The sequence below is a fragment of the Cavia porcellus genome, unplaced genomic scaffold (genome assembly GCF_034190915.1).
Source record: "Cavia porcellus strain 051 isolate PalLab524CR breed Dunkin Hartley unplaced genomic scaffold, mCavPor4.1 scaffold_10, whole genome shotgun sequence".
NCBI classification, from domain to species: Eukaryota; Metazoa; Chordata; class Mammalia; order Rodentia; family Caviidae; genus Cavia; species Cavia porcellus.
Window position 1 is genome coordinate 2,432,310 of NW_026947493.1, and position 23,284 is coordinate 2,455,593.

General features: G+C 38.3%; 1 protein-coding gene across 29 annotated transcripts in view; it reads right to left on the reverse strand.

The window, feature by feature from the left end:
- Dst (dystonin) overlaps window positions 1-23,284 on the reverse strand; it is a 455,117-nt gene that overhangs the window by 64,336 nt on the left and 367,497 nt on the right. For 23 of the 29 annotated variants that reach the window (XM_063256887.1, XM_063256895.1, XM_063256893.1 and 20 more), the window contains 9 exons: window positions 21,017-21,183; window positions 17,424-17,583; window positions 16,881-17,207; window positions 16,294-16,378; window positions 12,633-12,874; window positions 11,569-11,775; window positions 3,112-3,231; window positions 2,817-2,924; window positions 952-1,170 (listed from right to left, as the gene is read on the reverse strand). In XM_063256887.1, the coding sequence (XP_063112957.1) occupies window positions 952-1,170; window positions 2,817-2,924; window positions 3,112-3,231; window positions 11,569-11,775; window positions 12,633-12,874; window positions 16,294-16,378; window positions 16,881-17,207; window positions 17,424-17,583; window positions 21,017-21,183 (1,635 nt within the window). The remainder of the gene's footprint in view (window positions 1-951; window positions 1,171-2,816; window positions 2,925-3,111; window positions 3,232-11,568; window positions 11,776-12,632; window positions 12,875-16,293; window positions 16,379-16,880; window positions 17,208-17,423; window positions 17,584-21,016; window positions 21,184-23,284) is intronic. The other 6 variants (XM_063256898.1, XM_063256913.1, XM_063256900.1 and 3 more) reach the window with 1 other exon arrangement.

A 23,284-nucleotide genomic window follows, 5' to 3' on the forward strand; every position in this document is an offset into this window, starting at 1 on the left:
TTTTACTATTAGTCTTGAACCCTCTTCTACCCAAAATTCTTCCACCTCTTCCACCTTGCAAAATTCTAAGTGACATTCACAATGAAGTGACTGCTAGAAAACAGGCTTCAGAATGCCGTGCTATTTATGTTTACATATGGTAAAACTGTGGATCCATGGGGCTGGGGATTTAGCTCAGTGGCATAAGCACCTGCCTTGCAAGCAGGCAGTCATGAGTTCGATCCCTGGCACTGATAAAAAGGAAAAAGACAAAAAAAAAAAAAAAAAAAACCTGTGGATCCAAACACACACTCTAGTGTACTCACCTACACTTAACCAGACCAAGAATGTCAGAGTCCCACATATACAAGGTGAAAAAAAAGGTGGGGACAAAACTTGTCTTTAGGAGCTTGGGATTTAGCTCAGTGGCACAAGTGCGTGCCTGGCAAGTGTGAGGTTGTGAATTCGATCCCCAGTGCCAACAAAACAAAACAATACAAAACAAAATAACTTGCTTCTATACTTCATCATGCATCCTGGATTTCACAATATTGCTATTTTGCTATTCACAATCTTGTATAGTTTCTGTAAGTCCAAGTGTTTTGTCTGTGTGATGGCTCAGATTGTTACCAAGAAAGTATAAAACTTAGTCACTATGCACAAATCAAAAGCAATTCCACACGTGTGAACTGAAAGCACTTTAGAAAGCACATTTCTCTATCTGAAAATGGGATCTTCTTTACCCAGATGGCATTTATTGCATCCTGTTCTATAAAAGTCATGACGCAATTATGAAATACACAATGTATTCCGCCCATACAAGTCTCCTCCCTGAGCCCTAGGCAACAAGTTAAACAGCTGTGGAGGTAGGTAAACTGTGCAGACTAAATACAGTACTGTCTAACAATATTAGTCACAACCATGATTCTTTTTCAGTGGAGAACACCACATCCTCTTTCACCCTGAGCTTACCCGATGTTCTTCCTGCTGCTGTCTCAAAGTTTCATACTCAAGGGCTGGAGTGGGCAGCTGCAAGATGATTCTCTGTGTTTCTATCAGCCATGGCCAGAGCTCTTCATACGTCTCCCAGAACTGGCTAATGAGTGACTGTGCCCGCTCCAGCTGCAGATACCTCTCTGAGTTTATCTGGCAGATGGTATCATAGTTTTTCAACACCTTGTCCAGTTTGTTCTAGAAAATAAGAAGATGAAGCATGTTTTTAATTGTCAGGCCAGCTAGCAGACATGCTCCACAGTGTGCTTTCTACCACAATATGCCTTGCTGAGTAGACATTCAACAGGTGTATGTGAAATGAGTAACAAGGGCCAGGGATATAGCTCGGCAGCACAAGCACCTGCCTGGCAAGTGTGAGGTGATGAGTTCGATCCCTAGTACTCCCCCCAAAAGAAATGAGAGTCGGTAAAATCCATTTCGATTGTCTATGAAGAAAACCTCATTTCAAATTAAGGAAAGGCCTCAAATTTTTATGACGAATATACTGCACTCTCCAGACATAACAAGCAGAATTCTCATCATTCTTACAGTGCTCTCAGGTTGGAAAACTAGTTTCTTATGATTCTCCCAACATTATTATTTTGGGGAGGTGTACCGGGACTCAAACTCAGGACCTCACACTTGCCAGGCAGGAGCCAATGTTTACATTATTTTCTGGGTGAAAAAAGAATTACCTTTGGAAATGAAATTATAAGAACTGTAAGTCAACAAAATTACACATACTAGAAGCAAAGGACAGTATTATCCTCCACACTGATCTTATGTGGCGGTCACAGGGATCTGGATAATGGTATACAGTCACAGAAAACACTAACAGGAGAAGAAATGGCAAAACAAACTCAATAAACCACCTCATGATCTATAATTTTGAAGTCCGCATCTTTGCAAAAATAACAAACATTCAATTATAGACAAATTACTATTGTAGAGCATAAATAAAAGAGAAAGCATCATTATATTGTGTGATCTGTTATTTTTTCTATGATTCGTCTCAATAACAGTGTATAATCTTTAAAAATGTAAATTTAGGCATGGACATTTGTATATACAGAGTCTGTCCCCAAAAACGTGTACATACTTGAGCAGTTTGCTATACTAATGGCCACTACTTTGAGCATCTCTTGTAATTGTAGAAGTCAAAGGTAACTTGGATTAATCTCATGATGTATTGCTAATTTTTAGTATTAAAATATTTATGTAAGTTTTTCCTTTCCTGATATATACATGTTTTGGCAGACTCCGTATTTATTTTTGCTATAGGATATTTTCCTAAAAGAAGCCCTAATATACAGGATCATTAAGGCTACATATATTGGATGCTTTTTTAATTACTCAGTCCACTTTTGCCCTTATATGTTTTACTATGACAGAATGGATTTCAGTATTAGAGAGAATCAAATATTCTGGGTTTCATTTCATCTTGAGTCCCAAATGTTCCTGAAGCCTATATACCACAGCTGCTCGACATAATGTTATTTTACGCTGATAATAATGGTAGTACTATTACCATTAATATTATCTATATTATATATACTTATTATCAGTTTATATTAAGTGAATGCTTAATGCACAGCAGTTAACCAAGGACTCAAACTTTAACAGCTGTTATGCCTTTTTAAAAAGATGGTCCTCATGATAATTCTCTAAAGGAAAATTCCTTTCACTGCTGTTTTGTAAGCTTAAAGAGCATCTTATTTAAAACTAATGATTTACTGCTGAAACAGCAGCCGTGGATAATGACAAAGTATTTTTCTAAGACCTAAAGCACAACACATGCTGTTTACTCAAGAACCTCATGACAAATAACATAGTTAAGATTATACCTTCACGGATTGCTTTTCCTCTTCACTGGATATGGCCATGATTTTATCCTCAGATTTAACTAGCTCATCAATCATATCCTTGTGTCTCAAAATCTCCATGGTGAATGTCTGTGATTTCCCAAGTAAAGATTTAAAAAAAGAAAGAAAAAATGCATGAATATGATAAAAACAATTAGGCAAAGTAGTTGAAAATACCAAGGAGGAGTCTTGGAAACTAAATCATGCCAGCTTATTTTCTAAACTTGGAGCACAGCAGCAAAAAAATTCAGTGGCAACTGGAAATGTATTTCTTCACCTTTTGAACCTGTAGCTGAGCAGAGGTCTGGTCTTGCTCAAGCCTGATGTCACCCAGAGACAACAATTTCTTTTCTGTTTCAGTAATCCACGATAACTCGGCATCAGCAGCTTGGTGAAACTAAACAAAAGATAAAAGTCAGCAAGTTCCTGTAACTGGTGCCAGAAAAATACCTACATAGGTTTTAAAAATTTCTCATTAAACAAGTGGAAACTGAGCTTATCTCCTCATAGGATGACTTCCACAGGGCAATTAAACACAATCTCTTAAAACCCAGTGAATCCATCAACACTGTAGTAATCATTTTAGGTGGGCTGGTCCCACTGCCTTCTTCTGTGTTGATTTGCTCCTTAAGAGCATAAGCCTAATGTAAAGCTATAAACCGTCTTTAACCATCTATCTCATCTAGCACCTCACAGGTAGTATTCTGTTACCACAGCGCATGATTACTAGAAAAAAGAATGAAATATAGTGATGTATTGTTAGATTATGTACATGTGTTTAAGTATATGTGTAGATGCATGTCTATGTATGCAGAGTTAAATACTCAAATGATTCATATATAATTTTTAAACATCTCAATAATGGCATAAAACATTTTCAAGAGCATTCTTAAAAATATTTAAGAGATTTTATTTTCTTGATACACTAGTAATTCATGGACATAGCAGAACTTCACACGACACAAAAAATACATAAAATATTAAAACCTGGAGTTAATAATGCTAGTATTTTAGTAAATTATCTACCTAAAGTTATGAGAGACTTGTAAAGATCTGGGATAATACGTATAAACCATCTCATATAGTGCTTTTTAGTTTACTATGAACATTTCCCCCATAATACTTTTACATATGGTTTTTAAATTAGCTCCACTGTAATTTGGCATATCTGGATATTTTCTTTAAGCTCTCTGTATCCTTTAGCTATGGTACAGACAGAACTGTAGAATATCCTTATACATAAACCTTTTGGCATCTCTGATTAGTTTTAGTGTAGATTCCTAGAAGTGATTACTAAGTCAAAGAGGATTTCAATTCTTTTCAACATTCTCAATGCCTTGTGTCACCCAAACTACAATCCCTTTTTGGGCCAAGCAGCTACCACTGATAAATAAAGTGGGCAAGTGACAAATAAGCACTGACAATAAGTGGTAACTACAAGGGAAGAATTAACGGGGAAAGTGCAATGTAAGTATTCAAGTCTGGTACTGCCAGAACTTCTCATGTTCCAAGAAAAGTTGGAAATTGAAAATGAAGGTAGAGGGATCAACCAGGCGAGGGAAGATGAGAGAGTTAAAAAACTAAATTAGAAAGTAATTTCTACTTTAAATGGTCTACAGGACACTATTACATAGATTCATATCAAGATAGAACAGATCAACTTTTTTCAGTTCCTCACCATAACTGCACCTGAATACACAGCATTACACACAAAATATACCCAAGAAGATTCTGCAGAGGGGAGAGAGGAGACAGGCCTGTGATGGCCCTGGAACCCTGAAGAACTGGATCCACTGCTGAGTTCTCTGGGTTTCCTTGGTACCTCACCTAATCAAGACTGAATGCTGGAGAAGTGGCAACCCTGTTGCACCTGTGGCCCAGACAAACCAAGACAACCCTGGCCTCTCTAGCAAAAGGAGAACAAAAGGGGATGTGTAGCCAGAAAACTCAGAAAATAACCACTCTACCCAACCAATGGCACAGAAAAAAACCTGCGAGTTCACTCACACTCATGCTAAGAAGGCCAAACGAAGGGCCTCAATGTGCATCTCTGTGAAGCCACAACGGTTCCCAACATCCATGCAAGGTGACACTAGGGCCATATCTGGAACAGAACTTTCATCTTCACTGGCTCACAACAAAATCCATATCCCAGGCTGTGGAGACCATGAATGGAGCCTGGACTTCCATCTCCAACCAAGCAGTAATGAGTTTTGCCTTCCTTTTCTTGGAAGTGATGTCAAAGGAAGCCTGGTGGAGTTGGGACTTCTGCCACTGCGCAGTCTCTCTCCTCCACGGCCACTCTCAATGTGGTATCATGAGAGGAGCTGGCTCAGCAGCAATCACAGGCATCCCCACTTCAAAGCTGAGAGTCGGGTGGGGAGCTGGACTTTTTGCTCCACCTGGAGGCACACCCAGCTTCTTCTACCACAGTGGAAACAGAGGGAGCAGTTCCAATGGAAACAGTAACACGCAAGATCCCTAACGTCTTACAGGAAACAGGAAGACCTTAAATTGGCCTAAAGAAACTAGTCAAATGGGTGCTAATATCTACAGTGGCAGAGATGTTAGAATTTCCTGACAAAGAGTTAAAGGCAGCCACAATGAAATTAATGCTTCGATGAGCATTTTTGAATATTCATGGTTTAAACAAATGAAAAAATCAAACGGGTCAGCCGCTGAAAATCCCTAATGGAAATTTCACAACTGAAACAAAAAACAACTTATATAAAGGACACAAGAAAAATCAGTGAAGTAGATGACAGATTAGCAGAAATCACCCAAACTGAATAGCAAAGGACAGACTGAAGAAACTCATTAAAAGTGCCTTGGGCACCTGTGGAAACATAAGGCCTAATACTCACTTTGAGTCTCAGAAGGAGAGATAGAAGTAGCTGCATGAAGAAGTACTCAAACATTCTTGAAATAATAAAGTTACGAAAATGGAAAACAGACTGATGGTGGCAGGAGCTCAGGAGGCGTGGAACCGGGAAGGACTGGTGATTGAAGTGTTCCGCATCCTGGCTGCATCACCGTCAGCAGCCTGCCTGTGCCAGAGCACTGTAATTTTGCCAAATGTTACCAGTGGGTGAAATGAGTATAACGGAATCTCACTGTGTTATTTCTTACAACTGTTTATGAATCTCAGTAATCTTAAAATAAATTCATTTTAAAAAAACAAACAGAGACGGAGCTTTGTGGGTCATCTCTGACCTGCAAGTTCCAGCTCACAGTTTCTCTTCAGTTGCTCTAGGAGGTACTCATCTGCACATCCACAGCAAGGTCTTACTAAACCCTCATTGACGAGGCGTATAATTCATCTTTTAATGTTTGTCAAGTGTCTCGACAGACTTTCTGAAAATAACTTCCTGAAATGTATGTTATCTTCATCTGTTTCTGTAATTTTATGTTATTACATTTTAAATAGAATTACTCATTAATTATTGATCAATAAGCAAGCAAAAGAAAAACGTTTTACAAACTGATTCAGCAATCTCAGATGTAGAGACTGAAAAAGGCAAAATGCTTAGTGTGGGTTATATTTTTTTAAACACAGAAAAAACAAAAGAAAAAAAATCTCAAAACAATAGCAATCTCAGATTTCAAGATAAGATAGGAACTTATCAATGGTTGTTATGTTGCATATAGTTATCTTCCAAAGAGGTACTCAGATTACCAGGCATAGGCACGCAAAAATGATCAAACAACATGAGCACTAATTGTCCCTTTCCCTGAACTAATGAAGTAGTAGTACAATTGTCTCAGTGCACGCGCGCGTATGTGTGTGTGTGTATTTTTCCTTTTCCTTTGCTTCTTTTCTTCTTCTTTCCTTGTTTGTATTATGGGTTTTTAAGGCATATGTAAGAGCTATAGGTAGAACCCGACTATGTGATTTACAAGAGTCAAGACTGATAAAGACACTCAGGCTTTTAAATGTTTATACTAGTTTAACATGCTGTCTCTCTCCCCATTACAGAAAAAAAAGAGAATATCCAACAAAAAGCAATTAGATGGTACCATCTAGGTTGCCAAGGGGAAAGCTGAGAGTCAAACACTGTTTTTTTTAATCAAATCAAATATTTGCTCTGCTAAAAGAAAATAAGACTTCAAGCCAAAATTTTAGTCCTGCCTTCTGAGAAATTATAAAAATTAAACTAGCAAATATTTAGTCATACAATTGACAGAACAGCTATAGAGCCATGACTCATTCAAATGTATTTCTAAGGACTATAATACCAGCTCGTGCCTACATGTGAGCAACACGCAATCATCTTGGCATCCTTAACTCCATTCTGGGAACTATTTCAACAGGTAGCATGACAGTCTAACCATAGGCCCCCTAGCAACTGTACCAGCTATTGCAGCTGAACTACAACTTCTTGACAACAGTTAGCACAAGCCTCCCTAAGAGGCTATCCTAAATATTCCTGAAAAATACCCCAACAAGAACAGACCAGCACGCTACTGAACACATTCAATCTCTCCCTTAATCCAGACAGCAAATATATAATGCTGGCATTACCATTAATCAATTCCATTAAAAACCAAGGAATCCATCCGTGGGAGAGCAAAGCCACCTGCTTTGCAAAGATTGCCCAGCAGGACAGCCAGCAGGAGTTTGACCTCAGGGGCTGTGCTCTTGCTCCCCAGGCTTGCATATGCCTTGAGCATCAGGAATTCAAATTATCAGTGTGATTTCACCAAAAATGGCTCAAGTTTCACAACAATCAGCAAGTACTGGGTTGTAACATAATAAAATATTTCTGTAACCTCTGATAAACTGCTTGTCCAAAAGTTTCTTCCAAGTGGAAACAGGATTAGCAAACCTCACCTCAAGGGCATACTCTTTATCACCTTCCTGGGCTGGTGACTTCATCACTTTCTGTTCATTAGCATTTCTTTCCACTCTGTTACTCATTATTCATAACAAGGACCCTGTTTTCCCATCCCCAACACCTGGAGCTCTAAACAATAAACAAATCCCATTTCTAAGGGGATGTTTTCTTCTGGGTTTTAGAAAAAATAGGCAGTGTTTTCCTCTAAGCCTGATTCCTGAAGACCCAGAAATCTGTTTATTCACTCCACCCAAAGCACCAACTCTGGACCCTTCTGTCAAGCTTTCCATGGAACTACATAAGCTGATGGAGCTCCTGGAAATCTCAAGTCAGCTCGGATACAGTAACTATATAAGAGGCAAAGGACAGTGAAATGCCCTAAGTCTGAACCACCACCATGGTCTGAACTCAGAATATAAGACTGGGCATCCTTTAAGCATGAGTACCTTTACCTGTTTCTATGGGACTCCTTTAGTTCAATTTGCAATTAGAGAATGAAAGCAACAAAGATACACTGCTCAATGCAAAAACCATGTAGTTTCTCACTCAGCTAACAATGGCTGGCGGGAGGGAGGCAGACTAGCTCAAAGGTCCCATAGCTAACCTGCCTTGGTCCACTTAGATACTGACCTAAAAGTAAGGAATGGGTCCTATTATTTTAAACATAAATACTTCTTCAAATACCACTCCTTGGAAATCTGCAGAATCACTTTGGATGCTCATAGTTGATGCTGTTCAGCTATTCTCCCAGCCATTAGAAACACTGCTCAAATTTACAGTCTTTTCCCCTACAAGTCAAAACTCAATGGTATGTCTTTTCTAAACTTTTATTTGTGAAATAGTAACGTGCAAATCAGAAGTATATCTTTCCTTCTCCCTCTAAACTTTAATCCTTTTCCCTGTGGATTTTTGTTCATGTTGATCTTTGCAAGCCAATCCACTCCGTGATAGTGGCTTAATATTTCACAACAGTGCACTTTTTTGAACTCCAAAAGTTATAACATCATAAAGGACATAAACCACACATAAACAACCTTAACACTACACAAAATATAAAATATCTTCAGATATTTGTTTGAAAAGTAGAACATTCTATCATGCAAAATCTAGCTTAATTCCGCCAGGTCACTTAGGAACAGAACATTAAATCTATACATTTTTAAATAGTAAATTAATGTTCAAAGCACACAACCTCATCTAACCACCTGCCCGCTGGGGGTGGGCCCTGGGGAAGGGTCTCTGTTAATAAAGCAAACTGGATATGACCAAAGGTATATCTAAGAAAAGATAAACTGAGCTTGGCTCATGCCCATATTTCACATGGAGAATAGATGCAGAATGGCAGTTTGCTTATACAAAATAAAGCACGCAGTTCAAAATTCATGATTTACATTAAGGCTGCTTTTTTCATCATTACTTTCATATTTTGGATTCATACTGTATTCTGGTCTTAATTCTGAACATCTTTTACTTGGTACAAGCTTACAAAGTAATTCAGTTACTGTATAAACATGAAAATCATGCTTTCAAGCCTTTTTTTTTTTTGTAGTACCGGGGATCAAACTCACGACCTTGCACTTGCCAGGCAGGTGCTTATGCCACTGAGCTAAATCCCCAGCTTCAAAGCTTATTTCTTAAGAATGAGTTTAAGTTTGTAAAGTGCAAACCTAAGTTTCTGCTGAATCAGAAACACAAGTGCTGACATTGCTCTTGAATCTACCTGAGTGAGGTTGCATGACTCCTTTCATAGTTTGAAATGTTTTAGTTACAGATTTTCATTTAGCTTCAATAAAGGCACTTTCTTCTTTGTACTGAATTTAGAAAAGATGTATCATTTCTCAGGATTTCTCCTATGATCATTATAAAGAAACACCATGGTGAGGTAGGTGAGATCTAGGGGAAATCCTAGTGGTAGCCCTGCTACTTCCTAGCTGTAGGACCACAGGCAGGTTGCTTCATCACATATGGCACACCATATGTGTTCTCTTGCTCTAAATATTTGTGTCCTTTTAGCCCTTCAGAGGTATTCACTGTGCAACCTTGCAATACTCCAAAGAAATGCAGGTATACATACCATATGAACTAACAGAAGATATACTGGCATTCATACTAACTCTATGACCTACTGGCAGAATCAATTTCTCTCTTTCTCTTGCAATGCAGGAAGGATACAGCCCAATGATGGCAAACTTTTAGAGCTTTCAATAACACACAGCTCACTACAGCATGTGTGTCATCATTTTGCCACCACTGGTTATAGTCCAAATGTTTATAAATTTTTTTGATGCATTTTTCTGTATTCTTTAGGAAAACCTCTCAGTATTTTTTGTAAGGAATGATTTCATCAGTAAAACACTCACACCCACACACACATACACACACACACACACACACACACACACACAAAAGGATATTCAGTAAGTCCCCCACTTATGAACACTTGAGTTGTGAACTTTCACAAGTGTATTACATAAGACTCACTCTGTTGGATATGAATAACTTGGTTGGATATGAAAACTGAGCTTAAGAGTGTTCATCTGGAAAGCAGTTCATTCGAAAGTGCAGGACTTACTTATTTTTAAGGTTCCACAAGGCTTACACTGACCTGCTTAACTTTTTTTTAAATTCTGGAAAACATCTACAAAACCTCGAACAGAGCTCTGACACAGTGAATGACCTTGGCAGATACCGAGCACACTCATCAGTACTAATTCAAGCAGAGACCTTGCTCTTAGCCCTCTCACTGCACTGAGCTCACGTAATCAACTTCTCAGGAAAATCTTAATCCCAAGAGTACAAAATATTTTGTCTTACTATTTAGAGCAGTATTCAGTGCCAATTCTGAAATGGTCAAGTAAATTTCAGCAAAAAACAATCCAGTGTTTTTAAATAGTTGAATACACTTCACAAATGAACGCACTTACTCTGCCATAATAATGAGGCATATAGATTCCTCCAAACTTTAAAAACAGTCAGGCAAACATATTCCTCAGGAGTGAGTGCCCTCCCTCACAAGCATTTCTGAGGCAAGGCTCTGAGATTCTAGAACACAGTACTAGAATGAGTGGAGTAGTATGCTTCAGAACCATATACATTACACTTTAAGGCAACATTAGAGAAGCAATTTTGGACTCTCCCACAGAATCTGTTTGATTTGTTTCTTGTTTTTGGCTTGCTTTGGTAAAAACTTAGTCACAGATCTTCTAAACTGTGCTCCAAAGTATCCTGCTGTACTTTCTAAGTGCCACCCACCACGCTCTGAACCAGAGCCTGATGACTTAAGGTGAATAGTCACAACAACTCTCGCAAACAGCTCATCACATGTTTATCTCCAGGGCCCCTCCCTTACTGTCCACCACAACCCACTGTGCGGCTGTGGCTGAGCGCTGAGGGCTTCGGAACTCTGGAGCATGCATGCACTGGTGTAGCCACAGGCAGGTCAGAAACTATAATAACTGCCTTTTCAGTCATCTTTGGAAAAAACTTCACATCGCCAACAAAATTGTTTGCTTTAAAAAAGAATAGTTTCTCTTTGCAATAGCTGTATGTAAATGAATGGTTAATACCGACTTATATACTAAGTCAAAATATTTACACAAAGATTTAGGGTCACTGGAGGCATAACACTGCTATGGCAATATGCACATATGCAGACAGCAGCACTGCACGTGGAAAGCAGGGCCCACCTTCCCAGTGTCCCACCCAAAGGCGAAGCCCTGGAAGCAAGGCGGTAGGTGGCAGCTGACAATGGACAGCTGAGCTTGCCCTAGACTCACATGGAGGCCAAGCCAAATTCTTTTCCAATCCACTCTTTCAGTTCTAAAGTACAATGGAAACATTATTAACAGACATTTCTGTTCAGGTAAAGGCTACAGGAACAGCTGGGGGAACTTTGCTACCTGCTGAGATCGCAGAACAGCGGCATCCATCTCCTCCACCCTCTGAGCGATGGTGTTGCTCACTAGACGGTAGCGCTCGTTGTTCTCGGCCACCATCTTTCCCAGGCCTTCTCTGGCCCTCCACGGTACCAACTCCTGCAAAGAGCTGCTCACTTCGTTAAGGGAATCCAGTAAGGCTTTGTTGTTCTTCAATTCCTGTTTCAGCTCCTGAAATCACAAACGTGTGGGTAACAGTGCCTCAGTTGTTCTGGGGGTTACAGGCCTTTGTTGGCCAGTAAGACCAGCCCCTACAGTTTCGGCTGAATTAAATAAACTTTTGCTCATTAAAGTTACTTTTTCAAAAAGACAATTTTCCAGAGCCATTCATCTATGTGGCAAAATTTTAGCTTTAAAATTAGTATAAATAGTTAAAATTTGGAAATCAGAAGCAAGCAAGTTATAGTGTATTCTTTTTTGCCTTCTGGGAAACTATGTAATCAGTTAATAGAAAAAAAAAATAAATAGATAAAATGAGAAGGGTACTACAAGCCAGAAGCAAGTGACGTTCAAAACGAGGACACAGCAGCATTACACCGTTGGCTGACACCTTCCCCACTTGGGAAGCCTAGGCTCACCACTCCCTGCACCTCAGGAGTCACTGCCGAGGCTGCTGTCTCTGCAGAACCGGCAGCAGGGCAGTATTACACTTTTGTGCTACATCAGACAGCTCACGCTGTGCTACACACCTCTTTGAAAAAGATGCTGTTATTCCAACCCAATCGCACATGCCTCTGAAACAGTGACACTTCTCCGCTGTTTCCTGTTTGGAATGAAAACAGGAAACTGCCTTGCGAGTGGTAGACTATACTCCTCACCACAAGACCCCTCAAACAAATAATAAACTTTTTGTTTCTAGGATCCTAAAAGTTTAAACAGATGATCTGCTGCCAATTTCTGCCCAGTCCTGGCTTATCGAGGCATCCTTCAGAGGATTAGTAACAACACAAGGCAAATGCAGTTTTATTCCTGAGTGGACCAGAACTGTCAAAGAATGAATAGACACAAAGTGCATAAATCAGGCATACTTTTTGTCTCCTGTGTGCTTGGCTTGCAGCTTCTCCCTTTAGAGCCTGAGTCTCGTAGGAGAGTAACTCCGCCTCCACCTTGTCCAGCCAGTTACACAGCTGCTCTTGTATGGAGTACAGCCTTTTGGAGAGCTCAAGTGCCTGTTCCAGAGTCACGGCGACATCAGTGCTCAGTTTGAGAACATCTTTGTGCCTTGCTTTGATGGCTTCCAATTTATCTTGAATTATTAAAACTTCATCACCTAAAATTTCAACAATATTATTTCTTATAAAAAGAAAAAAAAAAACGGGGTAGAAGGTTTCTTTAGGTATTATTGTACTCTGATGATGAAATTCTCTTGGGGGAAAAAGGGACACATTTTCCTCAAAGGCACCCTGACCCAAGAGAAATCCTACTTAGGTTTTGTTCATTGCAAGAATTTATTTTTATTTTTATTTGGGTACTGAGAATTGAACTTGGGACCTTATCCTTGCCAAGTAGGCACTGTGTTGCTGAGCTACATCCTTGGCCCATTCCAAGGATTTCTGACAAATTTAATCAGCTCTAAAATACAAATGTAAAAACTGAGAAAGGCTACAGTTTTGAGAAAGTCTTTTAGTTATGAAGAAAGTAGTACTTTTACATCTACCCTCTAAACCTTCAGTTTTCAAAGCAGAGGGGTTAAAAATACCTGGATTAAGGTCACTGACTTCACAGCTTAAAAACTGGCTTACCCTGAGCAAGGTACTCAACTTCTCTGTGCTCTCAGTAGCTCACTGTTACTCGTCTGCTCTTTGCAGCAGATCCTTGCCCATCTCTACCTCCTTTTCAGACACACAGAAACTGAGTCCTCTCCTATTCAAAATAGTTCTGGAAATATTAGCCAGAGCAATCAGAAAAGAGGGAGAAATAAAAGGAACAAAAATAGGAAAAGAAGTTAAATTATCAATATTTGCAGATGACATGATATTCTACATAGAAAGACCCCAAAAACTCCATTAAAAGATTACTAGAGGTAATAAACAAATTCAGCGGCATAAATGGATACAAAGTCAACACTCAAAAATCAACAGCATTCCTGTACACAAAAAATTCCACAAAAGAGAAATTATGCAAATATCACTTTTCACAATAGCATCTAAAAAAATGAAATACCTAGGAATCAACCTAACAAGAATGTAAAAGACTATATATGCTGAAAACTATACTACTCTAAAAAAGGAGATTGAAGAGGATATTAGAAAATGGAAGGATATTCCTTGCTCTTGGCTAGGAAAAACCAACATTGTGAAAATGGCCATACTCCCAAAACTGCTATACAGATTCAATGCAATCTCAATCCAAATACTATTAACATACCTTACAGATCTAGAAAAAATATTCCTAAAATTTATCTGGAAACAGAAGAAACCTAGAATAGCAAAGGTGATTCCGGGCAACAAAAGCAGGATAGGAAACATCTCAATTCCTGACTTGAAACTATACTACAAAGCAACAGTGATAAAATCAGCATAGTACCGGCAAAGAAATAGACCTGAGGATCAATGGAACAGATTAGAACAAGCAAACACTACTACAAAGATACTCAGCCACTTTATATTTGACAAATGGGCTAAACATGTTCAGCGGAAAAAAAGCCTCTTTAATAAATGGTATTGGAAAAATTGGCTTTCCACATGCCAAAGACTGAAAATAGACCCATGCCTATCACCATACACTAAACTAAAGTCGAAATGGATCAAGGATCTAAATATTAAAACAGAAACACTAAATCTACTGGAAGTCAAGCTAGGTAAAAAAGTCTTCGAGACATCGGGATAGTGAGAGATTTCATGAATAAAATGCAAACTGATGGGAAATACTTCAAAGAATCAACAACTGGGGGATCTCATATTACTAAAAAGTTTTTGCACTTCAAAAGAAATCACCAAGAAACTGGAAAGAAAACCTACAGAATGGGAAGGAATTTTAGCCAACAATCCCTCAGACAAAGGACATATACCCAGAACGAAAAAATATCAAGCTCCCCAAATTCAAAGACCCTCTATAAAAATGGGCATCGGAGATGAACTCACAGTTCTCAGATGAAGATATACAAGTGGCAAATAAATATATGAAGAAATGTTCACCATCACTGTTCATTCGAGAAATGCAAATTAAAATAGCGTTGAGATTTTATCTCACCCCAGAAAGAATGGCTGCCATCAATAAAACAACTGATAACAAATGTTGGTGAGGCTGCGGGGGGGGGGGGGGGGGGGAGGAACACTTCTCCACTGTGGGTGGGAGTGCAGACTGGTGCAACCACTGTGGAAATCAGTATGGAGATACCTCAAAGAACTAGTATTGGAAGTTCTGTTCAGTCCAGCTATTCTCCTCCTGAGTATTTCCCCAGAAAAACTGAAAAGGTCATGTCACAGTGATATATGGGCACCCATGTTCATAGCAGCACAATTTGTGATAGTTAAATGTTGGAAACCACAGAGTGGATGAAAAAATTGTGGTATTTTTATACAATGGAATACTATTCAGCTACAAAAAGGATGATCTTGAAGCCTTTATTGGTAAATGGAGGCAACTTGAGAATATCTGAATGACTGAAATAAACAAGACTCACATTAGTAAAGATCACATTGTCTCCCTAGTGTAAAAATAGTAACTGGCAGAATAATGTTATCCAAAAAGTATAATAGATATAAAAATATAACAGATGTAAAAGTATAATAGATATAATAGATATTGTGAAAGTGAAAGGGAAGGAAAGTGCTCTAAAGGATGTAACAGTATGTACAGTGTGTAAAATCGATGTTCATATTACTAAATTTCTTTAGATCATTGAACAGGAGGGTTTGCACTGCCAATGTTTGAGCATCTAGCTACTTTTTACGGTCTGATTTGGTAACTTTAACAACTACTGTTAAGAGGACAGTATATAATGTATCAACTAGTGATTTTGTATCAATCTTTTAAATTCTGTATTCTACTTTTTTTCTTGTTTTTTTTTTTCTTTAATTTTTCTTTTCTGTCTTTGTTTAAATAAAAAGAAAAGAAACTGAGTCCTGGGTTTCAGGCTGCTGCTCTAAGGCTCTAGACACTATACTGCATTTGTCCAGCTCACAGTGAGTGGGAACTGCTCCCAGACACTCATGGTGCTAAACTGCATCTAGGGTCAATAAATGACACCTTCCGATGGCCAAAAGAGTCAATAAACAAGTCGGTTTCCCCAAGATACCCTAAACCGTTCATAAATGCATGAAGCCACATGTCTGTTTGCTCAGTGATTCAGGAGAAATGAAGTCTGTGTACTGCCATAACTGTGTCATGGTAATGCAACTTACCCTACCAAAAAAAAACCCATCTACAACCTCCATGTTCATCTGCCTTTCTGAAGTAGAAAACTAATGTAACTCCATCATACACTTCTCTGACCATACTCTGTGCCAAAGTGCTTCAGGTTCTGAGTCATATACACAATGTCCACCAGGAACTCGAGTGAGATCATGAGAAAAGAATGAGATCATTATTGTTAAACCCTTGACTGTTTTTCAAACATTCTCCACAATGAAGCCTTGGAAGAACTCAAAAATTATAATACATTTTATCTTTTCCCCATCCCTAAAATATTCTGACAGCAAGGCTAAATAAGGACTGCACAAGCCTTTGATTAAAAAGATCACCCACCTGTGGTGTGTTTAAGAAGTTCTAAGCCATTGAGTATCGCCTGATCTACGTTTTGTTTCCTGAGAAGGATGTCCTCTTGTAGAATCTAAAATACAAGTGCCATTTTTATGAGAAAGGAAGAAAAATTAAACCTCAGAGATTAATTAGGCTTCAGAGAGATATCTGAGTAAACATCTCACACTTTCAAACATCCACTCTTCACATACATTTGCCTTTTCTTTTTACCACTGTGCCCGTGTCCCATACTCATCTAAAATAATTCACAGTGCTCTGTTTTTTGGAAAGTACTTAGAGCTGGTTGAGAATGGGCTATATGGAGGCACTGAAGTACCGGTTAATTACTGGTCTTTGCAGACAACAGTAAAATAACAAAAAGAGAAGTGAGAGACCCAGCTAATTGGATAAATGCAATCTCTCTTAGAAGTGACTTCATTAAAAATATCTTGTATAAACAAGCAAAGCCTTTTTGAGTATAATGAATCACCCAAATCATAACAGACATAAAACAAGAGAAAAATAAGAGATGTTGATAAAACAATGACAACTGAAAAGAGTAACATAAAATGAAATGAAATAAATCAAAATACCCGCAGTTCAGCTTGCTGCTTGCAGAGCCCCTTGGGGCTGTGATCCTGGACTGAGAGCCTGCTCAGTTTGTCATGCACTTCGTTCAGCCAGGTCATCAGCTCAACTTCATCTTCCCCAAAAATCCTAGTATTGCACAGGGCCTGCTGGAGGAGCTCAGACCTGCTGAGGCTTTTCTCTTGAATCTCAATGTACCACACTTGAGAGCAATTTAATTTATTCTGCACCATATCTTTATCCTCCCTGGAGCTCAAAACCTTTAAGGACTGGCCAATGCTAACAGCCTGGTGTAAATGTTTACCATGATTGATGATGTCGTCTTCTAAGGCCTACATAGAGTTTAAAAAACAAAGACAAAAAACAAACAAACAAAAAGGAATGGACAAATAAAGATGAAAAATAAATGCCATGAAAGGATGGTATGTGAAATGGATTTACTTTGCAAGTACACAAAACATAACAACAGTGCATAACTCAAATTTATGTCACAAAGCCATGAAAGAAATGGAAAACTGAGTCTTAATGACATATGATTTATAGCTTACTTTGTGCTGAGCAATTTGTTCCTCCAGTTTAGATGCCTGGGTTCCTATGGGATCAGAATTTGCCAGTCGCTTTTCTATGGTGGTGAGCCACTCATTCAGTTGTTCTAAGGTTTCATGAAATTGCTGTGCCACAACCAAGATACCTTCCAACTGACGATTCCTACAAATGTGCCAACGTGAAGGTCATTTAGGGATGAAGAATGTATGAAGAATTCAACAAAAGTCTTTAGTCATGCTCAACTATTCTATTCTAAACACTCTGCATAGATCTCATTTAAGGTTAAAATTTAGATCTCTAACATTTATAGGATACACTGAAATGGTTCAATTAAATAAAATTAACATTGAACAACAGATCAAACAAAAACATTTAATCTAAAATTAATATTAATATAAAGTTAATATTAAACAGCAGTTCCTGAATCTAATGAAATTCTACAGCAAGGCTTTAAAATAATACTGCCGATCGGCAAAGTAACACTATGTCAGCATCCAGAGTTCTCATCTTAACTTTTTACCACATAAAAGTCTTACAGAAGTTCATTATTTGAGAAACCTAGCTTGTTATGAAAACAAAGGTAATTATGGAAAATTGATACAAGCTATATAATTTCTGTATCATTATATCACAAACTATGTATGTATACATCTATAGCATCTGATCAAAAAATGGATGAGATTACTAAAAGTATTTTTTAAAACTTTTTTTAGATAAGTCACTTGGGATGATTTACAAGAAATTCAAACAGTAGAAAACACCATTTTGTACTACAGTTTTCTGAAAAGCACTGAAGAGGACATCATAAAATGGAAAGATATCCCCTATTGGTTCTGGGTTGGCAGAACCACCCTGTCCATATGATCATATGTCCAAAACAGATACACAGACTCAATGCAATCCCAATCAAAATCCCTACAGCATTCTTCAGAGAAACAGAAAAGATAATCTTAAAATTCATACAGAAGTGAAGAGACCCAGAATACCAAAAGTCATGCTGGCCAACACAAGCAAGGCAGGCGGCCTCAGGATCCTGGATATCAAGCTACGTTAGAGAGCTACCCTGATAAAACAATGAACTGGCATGACAACAGACGCACGGGCCAATGGAGCAGAAGAAAGGGTGCAGAAGCACGCCCAGCACACTCGGCTACCTGGCACTCGACGAAGGGGCCAAAAATACATGCTGGAGGAAAGACAGTTCTTTGAAGAAATGGTGCTGGGAAAACTGGTTGTACACATGTAGGAAGATAGAAGCTAGACAAGTGTCTCTCACAAGGTACTAAACTGAAATAAAAATGGATCAAACATCTAAGTTGTTAAAACAGAAACTTAGCCTGCTGGAAAATCAAATAGGTACAACTGAAAAAAAATAGTCACAGGCAAGGGCTTTCTGAACAGAGCCCTAATTGCACATGAAGTAACATCAAAAATCAACAATGGAACTCCTGAAAGAGTTAAAGACAAATTAAAAAGTTTCTAGATGACAAAAGAAACAAATGACAGAGTGAAGAAATAAACTACAGAATGGGGAAAAATTTTTGTCAGATATTCTTCAGAGAACTAATATCTGGAATATAAAAAGAACCAAAAAAATCATATACTAAAATAAAAGACTCAATCAAAACTGGGCAACTGAAATGAATAATTATAAGCAGCAGCCAAAATGGTCAATAAATACAACAAAAAATGTCAACATTGTTGGCCATCAGAGAAGTGCAAATTAAAAAAATGAGATTTCATCTCACTCTAGAAAGAATGGCCATCATCAGGAAAGCAAGTAACAGTAAATGCTGGTGAGGCGGCAAAGAAAAAGAAACTCTTCTATATTGTTGGTGGGAATGTAAACTAGCACAACCACAACGGAAATCAGTATGGAGGTTCCTCAAAAACTAAAGGCAGAAATCCCACAAGATTCAGCTATTCCCTTTTAGGTATCTTCCTGAAAGAGTTACACATTACGTTACAAGGATACATGTTTGCAGCAGCATAATTCATAATAGCTAAATCTTGGCCAATACATCTATCAACAGATGAATGAATAAAGAAAACGTGGCATGTATACATAATGGAGCACTATTCTGCCATCAAAAGGGTAAATGTGAAGCATTTCTAGGTAAATCAATGCACCTTGAGACCATAACATTAAGTAAAATAAAGCAGACACACAAGCTTAAATAGTGTGGTTTGCCATATGTGAGAAACTCTAAATAGAAACAAATTCAAAAGCAAAACAAAAAACAGATAATAGGAAGCAGCAAAATAGATCTTTTACAAAAGAGAGAACCAAGAGATAAAAGGAGGGAAGAGTTGGGGAAGGAGAAAGGGATGAAAAAAGAACTGAGATGTGTTACATGCATGTACCAACTCCCCCCCATACATATAGCCATATGTGCTACAAACATGTACTAATACAAATTAAAATTAAAAAATTGTCTTGTAATTGTTTAGTTCGCTATGACTGAAATTATGAGCAATGCATATCTGAATCATAATTATCACTAATTCCTTCCAACTGAATATCACCATGAAGAAGGCTTTAGGAAAAGACCAACAGTTTTAGGAGTAGAGCTGAGACGTAGACATTTACTCATTTAGCTTAAACAAAGAAATACTGAGTATACCTTCCAATTCCAGGATACAATGTGCTAGGACACAACACACAAGGTTAATCCATGACCTATGCTACAGGACAAGGCCTTTCGCTTCTTTAGCACTATCTCATTCTGCAGTACTAAAACCACAATTCTCGTCCATAATCCGTGGTCAGCAAACAGCTCTGCTCATTTCCAGTTTCACAGAAGGTGGACATTCGTGGAATACATCAATTCTGTCCAGTAGTTTACCTGCTTTCAGCTCAATCCGTCTTCACTGTGGCTGCACTTACAACAGTCAACTTTTTGTCAATGCAGAAATATTAGTTGGGATTCTGTCATCAGAAAACTGCTAGCAAAGGCCCAGTGGAGCTGGGCTCCAGGCTTTTGTGGCTTTCGTGAGTTCGAGTTCTCTATCTGCTTCTTATCCCAACCAATTACAATTCCTCCTAAACCTGCAGCTTAGCAGTCACCTTCCTACCGCACTGTAAGCTCTTCCCACTGCACACTACCCCAGCACCTTTCTATAGATCCTACTAATCCACACTACTGAGGACAGAGGTCATCTGTCCAGCTCACCTGCATAGCCCAGGGCCCAGCTGTGCTTGATGCAAGGTGGGCAGACAATAACTATGCAATAAACAAATGACTGGGGCTGGGCATTTAGCTCAGCGGCATAAGCACCTGCCTTGCAAGCAGGCGGTCGTGAGTTCGATCCCTGGTACTGATAAAAATGAAAAAAAGACGAAAAAAAAAGAAAGAAACAAATGACTGCCCTACTCACCCCAATAAAAATGCTTTCTTAGTCCAAGGCATTGGGATGCAACTGATACTGTAAGACATTACCATTAGAAGATCGAGGAGAGAAGTCACAGCTCTCACCCCTATATTCACAGAGCTATGATCATCAAAGAATAAAGATCTGAAGAAAAGCATTACCAAAACACACAGTTGTAAGGTGCCCGCTACTCTTTCAAAGGAACTCCAAGCAAGTAAGTTACCTAGCTTCAACTTTATTAAGCAGTGTCTCCCATCTACTTCCCAGGAGACTCAGCTGCTCCAAGATCTTCACTTTATCTGCAGGTTCTGCCATGGCAGCGATTTTTTCTCCTTCTCGTTTGATTACTTCCACAGTAGATTTGCGGTCATCCAGCAATCTTTGCAGAAGCTTCAGACAAACATTAGATATTTTTAAAGCAAAAGAATAATTAAATAAACACAACATAAAACCTGCTTTAAGTATTTTGCTGGGCATGATGGTGCACATCTGTAAACCTAGCACTCGGGAGGTTGAGGCAGGAGAGTTCAAGGCCAGCCTGAGCTACAAAGTGACTTTAAAGCCAGCCTAAACTGCATAGTGAAACCCTGTCTCAAAAAAAAAAAAAAAAAAAAAAGGCATGTTTGGTATGTGTGTAACAGAAACATACTTGGACTTGGCTCACTTGGTTTACTAACATCACTACTGTGTCAGATACCTGTGGTGGACTTTTAAGAATACACAAAACTATTAAGGATAAAGCCACTACCCTCTTCATAATTAATTTTTAAAAAATAAAACAACAGAGGAAATTGGTATTGCTTGGAATGACCCTTTTGAATCATGGGAAAAGTAGAAAACTTCTCTCACTTTAATGAAACAGGAATGATCCAAATAGTCAAGAATTATCTATTCTATACAAATAAAAAGATTACTATGAATCATTACCACTTTTAAAGCCCTTTCCCACATTAAACAACCCATGACTGACGAGGAAGTTAAGACTCAGACCAAAGTCATGGGTTAGCAAGGTTAACAAGGCAAGTGCTTGGGTCCTTCACTAGCTGGAACTAGATGCTAAAATCCTTCAGAGCAAGAAAATTTAAAAAGACCATTTACGTATCATTGCAGAAGAGAGAGTATGCAAGCCAATTAAGTGGCTAAGTAAGACTAGCATTCCAGCAGTAGGAGCAAAATTCGATTTAATTCTAATTAAGCATCATGAGATGAGATGCGTGGAGTAAAAAGGCTGACAAAGAACCATACTCTGGGCTACCTCACTCCAGCATCATCAGAGCCAACGGCTCCTGAACAACTGCCTGGCTCAGGGACTTGGTTAGAGCACCACACCAGGGAAGCCCAGGTACACAACACTTGGGGGCCTCCCTAGTCCAGTCCTCACTGGTAGAGGTAAAACTCTAGCAGAATATTCTAAGACCTCCAAGCTGAGTGCTAAGAGAAATATACATTTTAAAAGAAGGTGCTGCATCACCAACTCCGTTGACACAAGTTATTTTGTAATCAAAGTAGAACCCATGGTTTAGCTAGCAAGGAAAATTAATTAGGTAAATTACCTTAGGTACACTTTAGTAACAAAGCCTGAGACAGTTAAGAAAACCAACTCAACAATTGGATTCTATTGGCTAAGCATCATTAATTAACTCTGAGAGAATAAACTGTGAATGGCAGCAGGTATAGAGTATTCAAAAAATGATACAAATGCAGTTTCCAGTTATTTCCCGAATACTTATTTCTAACTACTTCCAATGTGCCAAAGTTTTCAGATAAATTTTCGAGAAATGCTATGAAATGTTGAAGTTAGAGCAAGGATTAGGTTTTACATTTTTTTTGAAAAATGAGGCCAAATGTGGAAGTTTTAAAAAAAAATGTAACTGACAAATAATAATTCTATAGTAAAATCTACATATATGTATATATGCATGTGTACATTATGGAATGATTAAATAAAGCTACTTAACATATCTAGCACCTCCCCTCTTTACCATCTTTTTAGTATTGAGAGCACTTAACTTTTTAGCAATTTTTAAATATATAATACACTATTAGTATTAACTAACAAGTGAAGCCATGACAGAAAGGTAAATTAAATTTTTAATTTAAAGAGTTTTAAATGTAAAGAAATTTAAAGTAATACACTCCTTTCTTTTTATAGTTTCCCGGGGAAATCTTACCAGTGTTCTGTGTACTAAGCCCTCCCAAGTTGTAGCCCAGAAGCTACGGGGAAAATGCCTTCAAATGTGTCACGGCTGACATATGTGTCACTGGTGCCTAGAACTGAATGTGAAGGTTCTGGATAGTTATCCTTCCACAGACTGTGTTTTTCCAGTTTGGATACTTTCAGCATTGTCAAAAGTCAACATCCATGAGCACATATGGATTAAATATTTGCCTCTTTACTAAAAGACTAAACTAGGAGAAACTGCCAGTACTTAATGTGTAAGACAGGCAATTTCATACAAATAAACTAATGATGTCTCTGTCCAAATGTTCC